Source organism: Pelophylax lessonae (assembly GCF_965119305.1).
Source record: "Pelophylax lessonae genome assembly, chromosome: 10".
Lineage (NCBI taxonomy): Eukaryota > Metazoa > Chordata > Amphibia > Anura > Ranidae > Pelophylax > Pelophylax lessonae.
Window position 1 is genome coordinate 180274368 of NC_138777.1, and position 17740 is coordinate 180292107.

General features: G+C 40.4%; 1 protein-coding gene across 2 annotated transcripts in view; it reads left to right on the plus strand.

Moving 5' to 3' along the window:
- The window catches only part of DNAAF1 (dynein axonemal assembly factor 1), a 51105-nt gene that overhangs the window by 13132 nt on the left and 20233 nt on the right, over positions 1–17740 (plus strand). For both annotated transcript variants that reach the window (XM_082270667.1, XM_082270668.1), the window contains exons 2-5: positions 3571–3655; positions 12736–12827; positions 14428–14649; positions 17291–17457. In XM_082270667.1, coding sequence (XP_082126793.1) covers positions 3627–3655; positions 12736–12827; positions 14428–14649; positions 17291–17457 — 510 coding nt within the window. In that variant the 5' untranslated portion in view covers positions 3571–3626. The remainder of the gene's footprint in view (positions 1–3570; positions 3656–12735; positions 12828–14427; positions 14650–17290; positions 17458–17740) is intronic.

Here is a 17740-nt window from a genome sequence, read left to right on the forward strand (position 1 = left end):
TTGTGTGTTAAATTATTTTGAGGGGACAGCAAATTTACACTGTTATACAAGCTGTACACTCAATACTTTACATTGTAGCAAAGTGTCATTTCTTCAGTGTTGTCACATGAAAAGATATAATAAAATATTTACAAAAATGTGAGGGGTGTACTCACTTTTGTGTGATACTGTACATGATCTGACACTTCCACATAAGAGGCACGCATGCACCGTGATTGCACACAGCGGAAGCCAATCAGCGGGTGCCGGGTACTCGATGTCCGCCGGCACCTGCCGATTGTCAGGCAGAGAGACAGAACTAAGATCTGCCTATGTAAATAAGACAGATCTCAGTTCTGACAGGGGGGAAGGGGTAGAGTTTGTGTCCCTGCAAAGCATGGAATAATTTTCATCTCCTCCCCTAGTAAAAGCACCTCCCACCACCTAGTAAAACACTAGTTAGACACACAGTTAACCCTTTGATCACCCGTGATGTTAACCCCTTCACAGCCAGTGTCATTTTTACAGTGACGGTGCATATTTTTAGCACTGATCACTATATTAGTGTCCCTGGTCCCCAAAAAGTGTCCAAGTGTCCATCAGTGTTAGAATGCCTGCCGCAAAATCGCAGTCCTGCTAGAAGTCGCTAATCGTCACCATTACTAGTAAAAAAAAAAAAAATAAATAATAATCCCATAGATGGCAGATGCTATAAATTTTGCGCAAACCAATCAATATACGCTTATTGGGATTTTTTTTTTTACCAAAAATTTGTAACAGAATACATATTGACCTAAATTTACGAGGAAACAACATTTTTTTTCAATTTTTATTTGATAGGTTTTAAAGCAAAAAATATATATTTTTTTTTTTTTTCAAAATTGTCATTCTTTTTTGTTTATAGCGGAAAAAAAAAAAAACTGCAGAGGTGTTTTAAATACACCCAAAAAGCCTTACTTGTGGAGAAAAAGGACATACATTTTTTTTGGGTACAGCGTTGCATGACCACGCAATTGTCAGTTAAAGTAACGTGGTGCTGTAATGCAGGTGTCGTTTATTAAATTTTGAATAGGAAAAAACAGTACAAAATTCAGCATTTCTACAACATATAGTATAAAATAATCAATATACTGTATGAGGTGTTATACTATACATTCAAGTGAGATTTGACAGATTACAATATAGCAGTGTTACATGGAACATAGATGTATCTCACAGATCTATTTTGCACATTATATGTATAGCCATGTACATGTATAGCCATGTAGCTGTATGGCATCCATTCAGGATGTGATATTGTGAGATATCTAGCTGGTTCTACTGGGGAAGGTGTGGGACGAGTTAAGCCTTGGCCCCCTTTTATTGGAAAACTTGTTTATACAGTATGGGATTATTCTCTGAGCAGACAGATACACAGGATACATTGATGCAAGGCTAAGGGGTGTGCTTTTCTGCTGTAAAAAGTGGATACAACATTTGTATTTAAGGGCTCTATGCTGTTATTGTTAAGATCAAGAGCCTAGAACACATATATTAAACACAAGGGCCACGAGCCAAATCCGGCTAACCAGGCCATTTCATATGGTCCTTGCACCCAGGGCTTTTTTTCAACCGAAACATGGTGGAACTATGTTCTGCCATCTCCAGCTCTCGCCCTCAGCTCCCCGCTGTCACTTGTAAACACCAAAGCCTCCTATGTTTACAAGGACAGCTTTGTTTCCAAATGGCTCTTACAGATTCCTGCCTGCAAGGGAGATGCAAATGCGGGTGCAGCGTGGGATGGGGCATCACATGGTAAGCTGCCCTGTGATCCCCATCTGTGCCTGGGTGCATAGATGCCAACCAATGATCTCCCTGCAAGTGAGAGAAAGAGGCGGAGCTGCTTACACTGCCAGGAGGTACTAGAGCTGGGCCAGGTAGTAGGTGAGATGTGAAGAAGCTTTTGGGGGAGGGGGGGGGAGATGTGGGCTATGGAGGAATATGTATGGGGGGGGAGATGGGGAGAATGGTACAGAGCTCAGAGCCAAGGATATGTGGAAGTGAGATGTGGGCAGCCTGTGAAAGAGAGCTCAACCCTGTACTCTGTATGTAGCCCACCCCTGAACTCTGCACTCTGTGCATAGGGCACCCCTAAAACTGCACTCTGTACATAGCACACCCCTGAACTTTGCACTATGTAGCGTACCCCTGAACTCTGCTCTCTGTGCATAGGGCACCCCTAAAACTACACCCTGTACATGGCTCATCCCTGAACTCCACACAAAATGCACTCCTAGTATTGTCTCTTTTAACCACTTGCTGACTGCTCACAGTATATTTACTGCGGCAGTCGGCCCCGGCCAGGCAGAGTGACGTAGGTCTACGTCGCTCGCCTGTCACTCCTTCTAGAGTCAATAGCGGGCGAGCGCGCGCCCGCCGAGGCGCGCGCCCGCCTCGGCTCGTTCACGGAGGAGTGCGGGAGTGTGACTGGCGGACCCGATGTCCGCCGGTCACACTACGATCGCCGGTACAGCGGGAGAAAGACAGAGCGGCTTATGTAAACAAGCCGCCTGTCAGTTCTCCCTGTGTAAAAATGAAGATCAGACGGTTCTACTATGTAGAACCGTTGATCTTTTTTTTTACACCAATAGGAATGTCCCACTACATTTAGTCCCACTACCAATAAAGTTAACCCCTTCCCTGCCAGTGTCATTTTTGCAGTAACAGTGCATATATATAGCACTGATTACTGCAGTAATGTCACTGGTACCCCCAAAAGTGTCAAAAATGTCAGTCAAGGGTCTGATCTGTCCGCCGCAATGTCGCAGTACCGCAAAAGAAAATCGCAGATCGCCGCCATTACTCGTTAAAAGAAAAAACACCAAAAATGACAAAAATCTTTCCCTTTGTTAGTAAACGCGATAACTTTTGCGTAAAACAATCAAAATACGCTTTTTGCGATTTTTTTTTTTTACCAAACATAGGTAGCGTAAAACAAATTGGCCGAAAATGTTAAAAAATTTTGATTTTTACATTTTTTTGGGGGGGAATTTCATATAAAAAAAAGTGAAAAATATTGTTATTTTTGCAAAAATTACGCTATTTTTTTGTTTATAGCGCATGATCAAAAAATCGCACAGGTGATCAAATACCACCAAAAGAAAGCTCTGTTTGTGGGAAAAAAAGGACGTGAAATTCGTTTAGGTACAGCGTCGCACGACCGCGCAATTGTCCGTTAAATTCACGCAGTAAAAAATCGCAAAAAACCCCCTGGTCTTTTAGCAGGAAAATCCTCCGGTGGTAAAGTGGTTAAGATCTTCCCACTGTTGCAATTTTGCCATACCCACCAGTTGATGCGTTTTGGGAGGGGGATGGGTGTGGTTGAATTCCTGCACCTATTCCCTGAGAAAAAAGCCCTGGATACATTTATATAGTGTTATAGATATAACTGGCCATTTGAGGGCAATCATAATGCTGATATTGCCTGCAATGATATTGAGTTTGACACACCTGGCCTAGAATAACCATTTCCATTTCCCCCTTAGCAATACCAAGTGTTTCTGAGAATAAGACTTTACATTTATCATTTGTCTTTTTTTTTTTTTTTTCAAGCTACCTCAACAGAATGGGGTGATCAGATTTCAGGAAAAACATCAACACACACCGAGATGGAGAACGATAAGGACAGTGGCCCCAGGTAATCATGATAACCCTGTCAAAGAATGAACTACATTGACACAATATGTCACTATGTATACTTCAGCCAGAAAACTAAAATGTTTCTTTCTTGCAACCATGGCAGCAGTACTTTTCTGACTAGGATTCTTCCTTGTGCAATTTGATTACTGCTTTCCACAGAAGTCTGTACAGTGGCTGGCATAACATTACAAGTGCGTTCAGTGATTTTCTTCCATTCTGACTTTAACATTTGCAAACATACAATGTCAAGAAAAAGTATGTGAACCCCTTGGACTTAAGGCACCTTTCACACAGGCAGACCGTTTACATCCGCCTTTCTGTTTTTTTGGCGGATATGAACGGATGCCCCATGTATCTCTATGGGGCATCGGATGTCAGCGGAGACATGTCCGCTGACATCCGATCCGATCTGTCAAATCTGGACGGATGGAAACCCCAGTGGAATGATTTTGTTTCCCTTGAGAAAGCCGGTGCCTTCAGAACTTTTTTGTCCTCCTTTATTAGCGCGCAGAACTTGCAGCTACTAATTAATGCTGTTTAGGCAGGTTTAATTGGTGTTACTTGAATTTTAGTCATTGATGCACCACCATTACATCAAGAAATTTATATGTTGGTCTAAAGTCTTTGATCTGCATGTACCAGCTGCCTGAAATGTAGATGTGTTTCTGCTACACTACTACCTCAATATCTGCATAGTTTCCCTTTACTGTTCCCCTGGATCTTTTGCAGGAGACCACATTCCATACAGCCTCGCTCTCGGATATAAATAAATAAATATATATACAGTACAGTGCCTTGAAAAAGTATTTATACCCCTTGAGATTTTCCACATTTTGTCATGTTACAACCAAAAGCGTAAATGTATTTTATTGGGATTTTATGGGATAGACCAACACAAAGTGCACATAATTGTGAAGTGGAAGGAAAATGATCAATAGTTTTCAAATTTTTTTTTACAAATTGTATATAGGAGATTCAGCGCTGAATAAATGTGTACTCGGACCAGCAGCTAACACTCAAGGGCAATCCAACACCTTCAATGTAATTAGTAAATAGTAGTGTAGCGCAGTCCAATATTGAATAACAATCTTTTGGTAAAAATCACTTTGAACCAAAAATTATTAAAAACCAATTCATGGGTAAAAGAGACAGTTCATAATTTGAGGTGATGTGGAATAAACAGACGAGAAGAAATAAAGTCCACTAGTGATCCGGGGAAATAACAAGTGTGACTTCAGTGCTCATAAATTCCCACCACCAAGCATTATCTGCCTCTCACCTCCAGAACTCGATCCTACAGGGTATGAAAGCATAAACAATCTCCACGGTACTGAGCGTATGTTGTTCCAATATATAAGGACCACAGCCTCCAGCACTTGTCAGCACAGATATCAATAGCAATCATATACTGCAGAGGGTACAGCTTACACTCGTTTCCAAATCCGTCCCAAGACATATAATAGAAAAGGGAAATCTAGTGCTCTCTGTTGTAATAATTAGACTTTATTTTGCTCAAAATAATGCACTTACATTGTGTCCAACAGTAACAAGCATAACGATTGCAGAGCGTGCAGCGTGCTGAATGGTGCCTGGTTCCTTTCTTGTTTGACAGCCGTAGGACCGAATGACCAATCCCCCGTACGCGTTACGTCATGTGGGCGTAGACTTCTTCAGTGGGGATGTTGATAGGTCGATGGTCCAGCTTCTTGTACTCTCTCCGAACTCCGCCCTCTACGTCATATCCGGCGTTTCACCGTCGCCACGGAGACCGTACGTCTCCTTAGACAGGAAGTAGATAGGCGGGCCACGATCGTGATATTTACCTAGCCGTGCTTACAACTACATGTGTTGTTATGGAGACATATAAATGTCTCTGAAGCAAACGGAAGGATCACTTATTAAAACAGGCTAATATTAATGTATTTTAGAAAAATTCATTTTGGATATTGCCTCAAGTTTTTTATTATCACTAAAAAAACAAGCTTTTAACCACTTGCCGACCGCCGCACGACTATCTACGTCGGCGGTCAGCCCCTCACAGGCAAACTGACGTAGGTCTACGTCGCTTGCTTGTGAGGGTCTAGGGAGCGAGCGCGCGCCCGCTCCCGCGTGGTCACGGACCCCCCCGCGCGTGTGACCGGCGGACTCGATGTCCGCCGGCCACTCTGCGATCGGCGGGGGAGAGGGAGAAAGTCAGGCAGCTTGTGTAAACAAGCTGCCTGTCATTCTCCTCGGTGTAAAGACACTGATCACACGGATCTACTATGTAGATCCGTTGATCAGTGTCCTTACAGCTCAAGCCACAGCCAATCACAGTAGAAAGCACGCCCCTAGGGACACACACAGCCCCTCCCTCCCAAATAAAGTTAACCCCTTCACTACCAGTGTATTTTTACAGTAACAGTGCATATATATAGCACTGATTACTGTAGAAATGTCACTGGTAACCCCAAAAGTGTCAAAAATGTCAGTCAAGGGTCCGATCTGTCCACCCCAATGTCGCAGTACCGCAAAAAAATTGCAGATCGCCGCCATCACTCGTTAAAAAAAAAAAACAACAAAAATGACAAAAATCTGTCCCTTTGTTAGTAAACGCGATAAATTTTGCGCAAACCAATCAAAATACGCTTTTTGCGATTTTTTTTTTGTTACCAAACATAGGTAGCATAAAACAAATTGGCCGAAAATGTTAAAAAATTTTGATTTTTACATTTTTTTTGGGGGGGAATTTCATATAAAAAATGTGAAAAATATTGCTATTTTTGCAAAATTGACGCTCTTTTCTTGTTTATAGCGCATGATCAAAAAATCGCACAGGTGATCAAATACCACCAAAAGAAAGCTCTGTTTGTGGGAAAAAAAGGACGCCAAATTCGTTTAGGTACAGCGTCGCACGACCGCGCAATTGTCCGTTAAAGTCACGCAGTGCCGAATCGCAAAATACCCCCTGGTCGTTTAGCAACCAAATCCTCCGGGGCTTAAGTGGTTAATCAATCACTGATATGTATTATAATGATCATACGGACCAAACGGCTATAATAGCAACCAAACACCAGATGGCAGCACTTTGCTCACTCTCATAGAAAACAATGTTAAAATGCAATGTAATACATAAAACCTGCATAAAAACCATATACACACATTTTAAAATGACACATATGACCTAGTTAAATAAATATATGATATGCTAAAAGAATATATTAAAATGATGTATTAAGAGAATTAAAATGACCATAAAACGTATCTATCTGAAATAAAACAATTAAGATCAAAGTCGACATTCAAACCTAGGGGTGTTAAAACCTTAGCCTCGTAAATCCAAAAGGATTCACGACGACTAAGTTGTCTGATAAAATTACCACCCCTCCAATGGTAGCTTACTTGTTCAATCCCCCAGAATTTTAAGGTGCTTGGATTTTTGTGATGGTAATTTTTAAAGTGCCTAGATACACTATGAGTAATAAGACCCTTACGTATATTATTGACGTGTTCTCCAAAACGTACATGCAAAGCTCTTGAAGTGCGTCCAATGTATTGTAACCCACAGTCACACTCTAACATGTAGACCACACCTTGTGTGGCACATGTTATTAAATTTTTTATTTGGAACTTTTTTGTGTGACTGTGGATACAAAATTCTTACGCTTTTTGATATTTTTCCTACAGCTTTTACAAGTGGCGCACTTCCCACACGCGTAAAAACCTACCAGGAAGGGGAATATACCATTATTCTTCACCTGGGGTGGGTCAACTACTCCTGGGGCAACTTTATCTCTAAGGGAAGGAGCTTTCCTGTAAACGAATTTGGGCTGTTCTGTTAAGACAGGGCCCAGAATCCTGTCTTCTTTAAGAATAGCCCAATGTTTACGAATAATTTTTTCAACTTTTTTGTGTTGAATGTTAAAATCTAGGACCATTCGGAACTGCGTATCCATTTCTCTAGATCTGGAATTATCTAAAAGACGATCTCGGCCTGTATTTTTAACCCATTCCAGTTCTTTTTTCACATCCTTTTTATCATATCCCTTTTCTAAAAATCATCCTGTTAAAACATCGGACTGTGCAATAAAATCCTCCTCAGTGGTACAATTGCGCCTTAAACGTGTAAATTGTCCACGAGGGATATTACACAGCCACTGTCTATGATGGCAACTATCAAGAGGGATAAAAGAATTTCTATCTGTGGGTTTAAAATAATTACGGGTTTTAAAAACACCATCAGCTTTATAAACTTCCAAGTTTAAAAAGATAATACTCTAATGTTGCAGATTCCACGTTAAGATAATATTCTTTTCATTGCTATTTAATCTATTCATGAAAGCTTCCAGGCTCACCATGTCACCCCGCCATACCATGAACAAGTCATCGATATAGCGACGGTAACATATGAGCTGTGGGGGCAAGTTTTCAAAAACTGTTTCTTCCTCCCAGTGGGCCATAAAAAAATTGGCCACACTGGGAGCGAACTTAGCCCCCATCGCAACTCCTTTGACTTGTAGATAAAAACTGTGATCGTACCAAAAATAATTCTTCTTGAGACAAAACTTTAATCTCCTCTGAAGAAACCTGATCTGCTTTCTGGGTAGCTGTGATTGTGATAAACCCCATTTTACTGCACTAAGTGCATCAGAGTGATCAATGATAGTGTACAAAGATCCAACATCCGCTGTGATCATTATACATTCAGAGGAGCTCAGCAACATATTTAATACTTGTATAATATGTTTTGTGTCTTTAAGAAAAGATTTAGTTTTCTGTACGACAGGCTGAAGGAAAAAATCTATATATTGTCCCAACCTGGCCGTAATGGAATCAATCCCATTAACTATGGGACGGCCGGGTGGGTTTTCCAGCTGTTTGTGTATCTTTGGCAAAAAATATATTATAGGCCTTCTGCAGAATAAGGGATCTAAATACTGAGCTTCCTTATGAGTGAGAACCCCACTCAATTCTCCTCTAGTGGTTAAACTGTGTAGTTCTTCTTTGAACTCTAACATAGGATCTTTTGACAAGATCTGATAGGTGGAGCGGTCACTCAGGAGTCTCAGCATCTCATTTTTATAATAACTCCCACTAAGTACCACCAAACCTCCCCCTTTGTCCGCCGGACGTATGACAATGTGCTCTAGAGATACAATACCTCTTTTGATACATAGTGGGTCATACGCTTTTTTATATTTCAATTTACCAAGGTCACTACACACCATGTGTTTAAACACATCTAGGTGTTTAGTGTCCTGGCCAGGCGGATTGAAGGTTGATTTATTTTTTAGGGAGGAATGGTACAAAAAAAAAAATGTGAAAAGGGTGGCGTGCATTTGTATTCAGCCCCCTTTACTCTGATACCCTGCACTAAAATCTAGTGGAACCTATTGCCTTCAGAAGTCACCTAATTGGTAAATAGAGTCCCCCTGTGTGTAATTTAATCTCAGTATAAATACAGCTGTTTTGTGAAGCCCTCAAAGGTTTGTTAGAGAACCTTAGTGAACAAACCGCATCATGAAGGCCAAGGAACACACCAGACAGGTCAGGGATAAAGTTGTGGAGAAGTTTAAAGCAGGGTTAGGTTATACAAACATATCTCAAGCTTTCAACATCTCAGGGAGCACTGTTCAATCCATCATCCAAAAATGGGAAGAGCATAGCACAACTGCAAACCTACCAAGACATGGCCGTCCACCTAAACTGTCAGGTCGGGTAAGGAGAGCATTAATCCGAGAAGCAGCCAAACGTCCAATGGTAACTCTGGGGAAGCTGCAGAATCCACAGTGGGAGAATCTGTCTACAGGACAACTATTATTTGTGCACTCCACAAATCTGGCCTTTATGAAAGAGTGGCAAGAAAAAAACTATTGTTGAAAGAAAGCCATAAGAAGTCCCGTTTGCAGTGTGCGAGAAGCCATGTGGGGACATGGCAAATGTGGAAGAAGGTTCTCTGGTCAGATGAAACCAAAATTAAACTTTTAGGCCTAATAGCAAAATGCTAAATATGGCAGAAAACTAACACTGCACATCACCCTGAACACACCATCCCCACCTGAAACATGGTGGTGGTAGCATCATGTTGTGGGGATGCTTTTTTTCATCAGGGACAGGGAAGCTGGTCAGAGTTGATAGGAAGATGAATGGAGCCAAATACAGGGCCATCTTAGAAGAAAACCTGATAGTCTGCAAAAGACTTGTGACCGAGGCAGGGGTTCGCCTTCCAGAATGACAACAACCCTAAACATGCAGATAGAGCTACAGTGGAATGGTTTAGATCACAGCACTTTCATGTGTTAGAATGCCCATTCAAAGTCCAGACCTAAATCCAAATGAGAATCTGTGGCAAGACTTGAAATTGGCTGTTCACATACGCTCTCCATCAAATCTGACAAAGCTTGAACTATTTTGCAAAGAAGAATAGGCAAAAATTTCACTCTCTAGATGTGCAAAGCTGGTAGAGATATCCCCCAAAAGACTTGCAGCTGTAATTGCAGCGAAAGGTGGTTCTACAAAGTATTGACTCAGGGGGGCTGAATATAAATGCACACCACACTTTTCAGATATTTATTTGTAAAAAATTTTGAAAACCATTTAACATTTTCTTTCCACTTCACAATTATGTGCCAGTCACATAAAATCCCAATAAAATACATTTACGTTTTTGGCTGTAACATGACAAAATGTGGAAAATATCAAGGGGTATGAATACTTTTTCAAGGCATTGTATATACAGGTGCATCTCATAAAATTAGAATATAATCAAAAAGTTAATTTATTTCAGTAATTTAATTCAAAAAGTAAAACTCCTAATTTTATATAGATGCACTGCACACAGAGTGATATATTTCAAGCATTTCTTTTCTTTAATTTTGAAGATATTGGCTTCAAGCTAGTGAAAACCCAAAATTTAGTATCTCAGAAAATTAGAATATTACATAAGACCAAAAAAAAAAAAGGATTTTTAATACAAAAATGTTGGCTTACTGTTCAGTAGGTCCATGTACAGTATAGTATGCACTACTTAGTTGGGGCTCCTTTTGCATGCACTACTGCATCAACGCGGCGTGGCATGGAGGTGATCAGCCTGTGGCACTGCTGAAGTGTTATGGAAGCCCAGGTTGCTTTGTTAGTGGCCTTCAGCTCGTCTGCATTGTTGGGTTTGGTGTCCCTCACCTTCCTCTTGATAATACCCTACAGATTCTCTTTGGGTTTAGGTCAAATGAGTTTGCTGGCCATTGGCCAATCAAGCACAGTGATACCATGATCATTAAACCAGGTATTGGTACCTTCGTAATTGTGGGCAGGTGCCAAGTCCTGCTGAAAAATGAAATCAGCATCTCCATAAAGCTGATCAGCAGAGGGAAGCATGAAGTGCTCTAGAATTTTCTGGTATATAAAATTTTGGATTGACTTTGGACTTGATAAAACACAGTAGACCAACACCAGTAGATGACATGGCTCCCTAAATCATCACAAAATCCAGTATGGTTTCACTCAATTGTAGCACTTTTCATCAACTTCAGTCCAGTCAGTGAAGTTGATTTCAAGGCTTTCTGTCCACTAGTATTTAAATATAAAATTCAGAGACTCAGACAAGATTTCCCTCACATGGGTTTTCAGCATCTCAATGATTAAACAGAAAATTATCAGCCTCCTGGCTATTTGAACTCTGTAATCCCTAAGCCTGTCCCTGCACCAACTTACTACATTTATCACACTCAGCTTTGTGACAAACAGACTGCCCAACTTGGGCTGCACAGGGTCCTGCCTAAATACACACAGTCTTAGTACCTCTTCATGCAAAGACCTGGTCAGATTAATTTACCTCCTTGAAATCAGAAGCCCCTCTTCCAGTGCATGTTCACACACTGCTCCTGTAGCAGCTTATCTCCAGGGGAAGAAGCCCTGAACCATGGACAGCCCCATGACTAAAAGGGCTGTACATAATGGGTATGCTGATTTCCTGGTAAATGTGGACCCAAACCAGCCCTCAAGAAAACTGCTAAAAAAAACTGCAAAACCCATTTTCACCACTCAGACATCCCATGGCATCTAACCCTTCTGACACCCAGATAAGGTGCAGCACTGTAGATAGATAGATAGATAGATAGATAGATAGATAGATAGATAGATAGATAGATAGATAGATAGATAGATAGATAGATAGATAGATAGATAGATAGATAGATAGATAGATAGATAGATAGATAGATAGATAGATAGATAGATAGATAGATAGATAGATAGATAGATCGATGCTCTCTCCTAACAGGAACCTGGATTCCACAGTACCAAAATGTTCTCTGTGATTAAAAAAAAAAAAAACCTGCAGCCTTTAATTGTTGGCTTTTACTTTTTTTTTTTTTTTAACTCTTGTGATGGCTGCCAGTAATATTGGACTTATTCAGAAACCTTAACAATTCAAAAAGTCTGAGGTGCGCTTTATCAAATTGTGGATGATGCTTGAACTTGAAGCATCTCTTGTAAATATAAAGCTGTTTAATGAAGCCCTAATAGATCTTATAAAGTAGACATAATCTGACCATCCTTGGCCTATCTTACATGTTTCTATTAATGGAGACTGGGAGAGCATAAGGAAGAGACCAACTATTAGGGTGGACAGTTGTGGTTGGAATACATTTTGTAACCAGCCTGATTTCTATTCTCCTATCAACCGGCTAGTCCGCATTCTTTATTCCCAGGTATGTCTGATGTTGCCCCTACTCAAGCCCCTGTAGGCACAACTCTGGGTATGGAGGTCATGATTATCTGACAGTCTAAAAATTTATTTTTTCCCAGCCACGATCTGATTGTCCTCCAATGTCTGTAGTCAGCTTTCTATATGAAGCTTGCAGAAGTCTCCATACTCTACAAACCTTTCATACGGGTACAGCTAGATCAGTATTGTCACTGAGGTGAACTGTAAATTGGGCCTCTGTAAATTGAGTCCTCAGTGCATTTTAATCTGGTTTTTGATTGGATGCCATAGGATTGTTGTTAACTAAAATGTATTTTATGACACATTACATGAATACAAGTCATTTTTTACGTTATTCACTTTGTTTACTGCTATTGTACCTATTCTTGACTTAGATTAACCAAAAAGTACCTGCGGGATCTGTGCAAGCAGCAAAAGCTGTATATGACTCCATATCTAAATGACACTCTATATTTACATTATAAAGGTAAGTGATATCATTAATCAAGCTATTAAATATTTCTAAAAACATGTTTAGCATTTTCAGTAGTACAACAGTAATGAAATAGGCCTTAATTTAAAGAAAAGTAAAGAGGGAGAAAAGGGAACAATAACTGGAGGGCTGCAGGGAGGAATGAGTCATAGGTAAGCTTGATTTAACTAGGGGCCCATTCACACCACATGTGCTGACATGCTTTGATCAACACATGCTAGTGCATATTAGTGATCAACCGATATCGGTTTTTCGTTGCAGATAACCGATACCGATATTTTGGCCAATGCATTTCAGTATCGGCCGATATTGGCCGATATTTTTGTACATTTTTTTTTTTTTGACAGGTACTTTTGTGGAGGGATCTGGGGGTCCAAAAGACCCCAAACCCCTCCTCTGCACTCAAAAGTATTCAAAGCGCCAAGTTTGGCTGTTTTTGAATGCTTTCATTTTTTTGAATCTGGCGCCCGACAGTAACTGTAAGTGATGTCAATCGTGACATCACTTCCGGGTCTTTGCATGGTAAGTGGTAAGAGTTTATCCCATTTAATCTGTAAAGTACACAGAGTGTGTTGGAATGTTGGGATTTTCTTAAAATAATTTTATCGGGACGAAATACAAGCTTATGCTTGAAACCTTTAGGATCTGTACAGTGTAAAAAAAAGTTTTACTATAGAGAAAGTGTGACTGTCATGCATCCATGACAATATTGGTTCTGTCAATAGTGCGCGACTGAGAAATGTGTGTAGTTCTTGCTACTTCATTGTACATTTGTACATTAGGTACAGAGAGTCCTCCAATGTGCTTTTGTTTGCAAAATCTTTTTTACTTATTGGTGGTGGTCAGCTTTCCAAATTAACACCTGAAGATCCATTAAACATGACAAAGTGCCACTGGTATGGCAATGATCTCTAGGTCATTGAGACCTTTGCCCTACACTCTACAACTTGCTGTTGGCCCATCATTATAATATGCAGTTTTGTTGTCGAGTTGTAAGGTAGAAGCAACAAGGCCAAGCCAACCATTGAGAGTTCTACTTTGCTTAAATAAAAGTGAAATAATATAATTTTGCAGCACCCCACCACTCACTGCAATTATTGTAGGATTTTGAATGTACAAAGAGCTCCTACATGTTGGTGGAAAAATTATATTACTGGTACTGGGGGATTGGAATAAAATATTTTGGGTGCCATAAAAGTCTCAGGCATATAACCAACTTTTAAACAGTTTACTTACCACTTTGTTTAATTCCTATTCAATTAGATGATGCCGATGTCTCAGCATCATTGCCTGCCAGATACTTCAAACATCACCCATTTATTTAGAAGCTCTAAAATATTAAGTTGCTTGTTTCTTTTATTGCTCAATTCTAGTATATTTTTTAAAATAATTAAGCCAACTTTTTTTACAAAAAGAAATTGCAGCTCTGGCTGCAATATTGCCACATTAAGTCTATTATCATGCATTAATCTTTCGGAAAGGCAACCTGGAGTAAATCTATAGTGTATATTGTTTTTTTTTTTTTACTGTGCATTTGTCATTTTCTTTTGCATTTATATTTAAAAACATTTTTTTTTCTTTTGTTGGTTTTAAGGATTTTTGCGTGTTGAGAATCTTGAAGAGTATACAGGCTTGAAATGTCTTTGGCTGGAATCTAATGGTCTGCAGAAGATAGAGAATCTGGATGCTCAGACAGAGTTACGTTGCCTCTTCTTGCACCAGAACCTTATCAATAAAATTGAGAATCTTGAACACTTGCAGAAACTTGACTCACTTAATCTTTCAAACAACTGCATCAGGACAATAGAAAATCTGTGTAAGTAGCTTCAAGCTTGCAAGTACTAGTAAAACATGAGCAATTAGATTGTGTAGCCCCAGTGCCTCGGGCTCAGTGATTTATTGTTTTATATTTTTTACACAAGAAGGACCTGTCACTTATTTTTTTTGGCGCTAGTGTCCGAACTAGGGAGACCGCCCTTTACTTCTAGTCTTAGTATTGCAACCAGAAATTAGGTAAAATTTCCAACTTAAGGGCGTTTCCCTCCTGGAGAGTTATCACGCAAACACGTTTCACCATTGGAAAATGTATCCCTTTTTCAGGTGGCAACTCTAAAATTAGGTATTGTCCTCACTTTCTTTGTGGTGATGGTGCTCAAAAGGACAAGTGAGGGGTGGATTTCTCCTGATTAAGCATAGGGAAAAAAATGTTTCTTCATACACTTTAAATAAAAGTCTCTGATAGAAAATGTATTGCCCACAGAAATGATTTAACAAACTACACTTAGCTTTCTAGTCTAGGGAGGAATGATAACAGACAAAAACCTAATAAAAAAAAAAGAAAAGCCATAATCCATAAAATTCAATATTCTAAAATGTTACAATTCAAAACTAAACTAATTAAACCCCACTGCAGAATGAATTATCCTGAATTGCCAGCATAAGGCTTCTACCTTAACTGCCAGTCGTGGGAAAACGCAAAACGCTGCACAAATCGCACCACGATTTTTGATGTTTTTTGTGGCCGGTGGTCAAAACATTCCTATCCGGAAGAATCTCGTTCAGGATACGAACGTTTTGACTGCTGGCTGCAAAACATGGCAAAATCGTTCAGGAGAGGGAGGTTGAAGTTCCCCTAAATGCAGTACTCCTAAACTCTGCTAAAAGCCTATGTGTACATTGACATGTGTACATTGAGATGGAGGAGAGATCCTAAACTCAAGTTTAGGAGCTGTAATGTACATGAAGCCTTAGCCCCCGTTCACACTGGGGCGACCTGTCAGGCGACCTGGTCGCCTGACAGGTAGCCGTAGGTCGCCTGCCATACAGAAGCTGTGGACCCGTTCTAATAGGAGCGACACAAGTCGCTCCGACTTAGAAAAAGGGTCCGGAGCTTCTTTGGGGCGACCCGGAGCGACCTGCATAGACTTCAATGTTATGAATTCCATGCCGGCCGAACCGAGGTCGCGGTGCGAGCAGCGCGCCGCGACCTGTGTGGTCGCCCGGGGAAGTCGGATCGCCCCAGTGTGAACGGGGCCTTAAACCCCTGCCTGCTTTTCCAGTAGCAAGTAAAATGTTTAGGAAGTTTTAGCGATTTGTAGCCTAAAATTTTCTTTAACGTTTATCTTGCATGTCACAGAAATCTTCTTTTTTCTGCAAGCTGTGTCTAGTGAGAAAAAGGTAACATTCTGGTGATGTAGCTGCTATTTGAGGACTGCATGTCTTGGAATTCAAGTGGTTTTAAAAACCATACTTTGATACAGCTTTAGTAGTATTACTTCTTTACAGTTGCAGATCTGTGAATAGAAATCATGAGTGAGGGGTGAGTGTTACCTGGTGCGATGCATTTTCATGCTGACTGGTGCTAGTAACAATAAGTGGAATTTTTTCTGCGCACAACTGCTAGTAAAGACTTGATGTCTACTAAGTGGTTGCTATTTACACTATAGTGTGTTCCCACATCAATATTAACTAAAAAAAAAAAAAAAAAAAAAAAATGCTGCGCAACACCTTTGTGCCTCAAAAATAGTACAACAAAGAAAATGGCCTCTGCCCCCACCTATAACTGGCCTTCATAGCAAAGAACACATGGAAGGGCATCGCACATGAGACAAATACAGATAAAAATTTCCCAGTTCAATTTGCTTACCAACCAAATTAACCTGTCGAACAGTTTGCGTCAAAACAGGGGTTTGGTTAGCACACATTTGCAAACGCATGTGTAAGCTGCAGGGCCACTCCACGGCACCCTGTATTACCTGCAGTCCTAACTCTTGTAAATTTATGAGAGTCTCCACAGTGGAGACACATGCAAGCTAATGGATAGATAGGGGGCAGGTGAGCCTGGAGGTAGCCCAACCCTCCTAAAGGTACTTGGGGGCACAATAGACGCCCAGCCAGTAGCACAACAGCAAAGGCATCTAGTGTGTCCACTCACCAGTATACATGAACAACAAAGAAAATGGCCTCTGCCCCCACCTATAACTGGCCTTCATAGTAAAGAACACATGGAAAGGCAACGCACATGAGACAAATACAGATAAAAATTTTCCAAGTCAATTTGCTAACCAGTTTGCTTACCAACCAAATTAACCTGTCTAACAGTTTGCGTCAAAACAGGGGTTTAGTTAGCACACATTTGCAAACGCATGTGTAAGCTGCAGGGCCAATCCACGGCACCCCTGTGCGAGCCCATCTCTACTGAGCAATATCATATAGCCAGTGCTCTAGCAAGTGATTGTAGAAAGGAAGAGAAAGGTGTAAACAGTATATTCTAAGACAATAAAATACAATAGGATACAGTTGGGGTTTAGATCTACTTTAAGCACAAATCATACATGCATTGTCTAAGATGAAGGCAAATCTATAAAATCTTGGAATGTATTTTGGTTACAATTGATGATTAGAATATTTTACATATGTTAGGCATTTAACAGCCTAATTTTTTTTTGATTTTTCAGGTTGTCTCCCAGTTTTGTCAACCTTGCAAATTGCACACAACCAATTACAAACAGTGGAAGATGTACAGCACCTTCAAGAATGCCTTAATATCAGCGTTCTAGATCTATCCCATAATAAGTTAGATGATCCTGCTGTAATTGATATCCTTGAAAAAATGCCAAATCTGGTATGTATTTAATAGTAAATTTATAATGTGGTCATATTAGGTCAATGATCTAATGAGCATCTCTGCCTCTTTGCAATCAGCTGGATGTCCAAAAAATGCAACCTCATCCCTACTAGGCAGGATTCTAGGGTCTGATAGATCTCCTGGGGGCCCAGCTGCAACCTTGATACCCCTGCAGTAAGCCAAGGAGACAATGAATTGGTCAAAGCTGTGCAGCTTGTGTGTCCCTTTACAAAGAAGAATGCGCTTTTAGGCAGTTGGTGTCTAATGGCACCATGTTGGT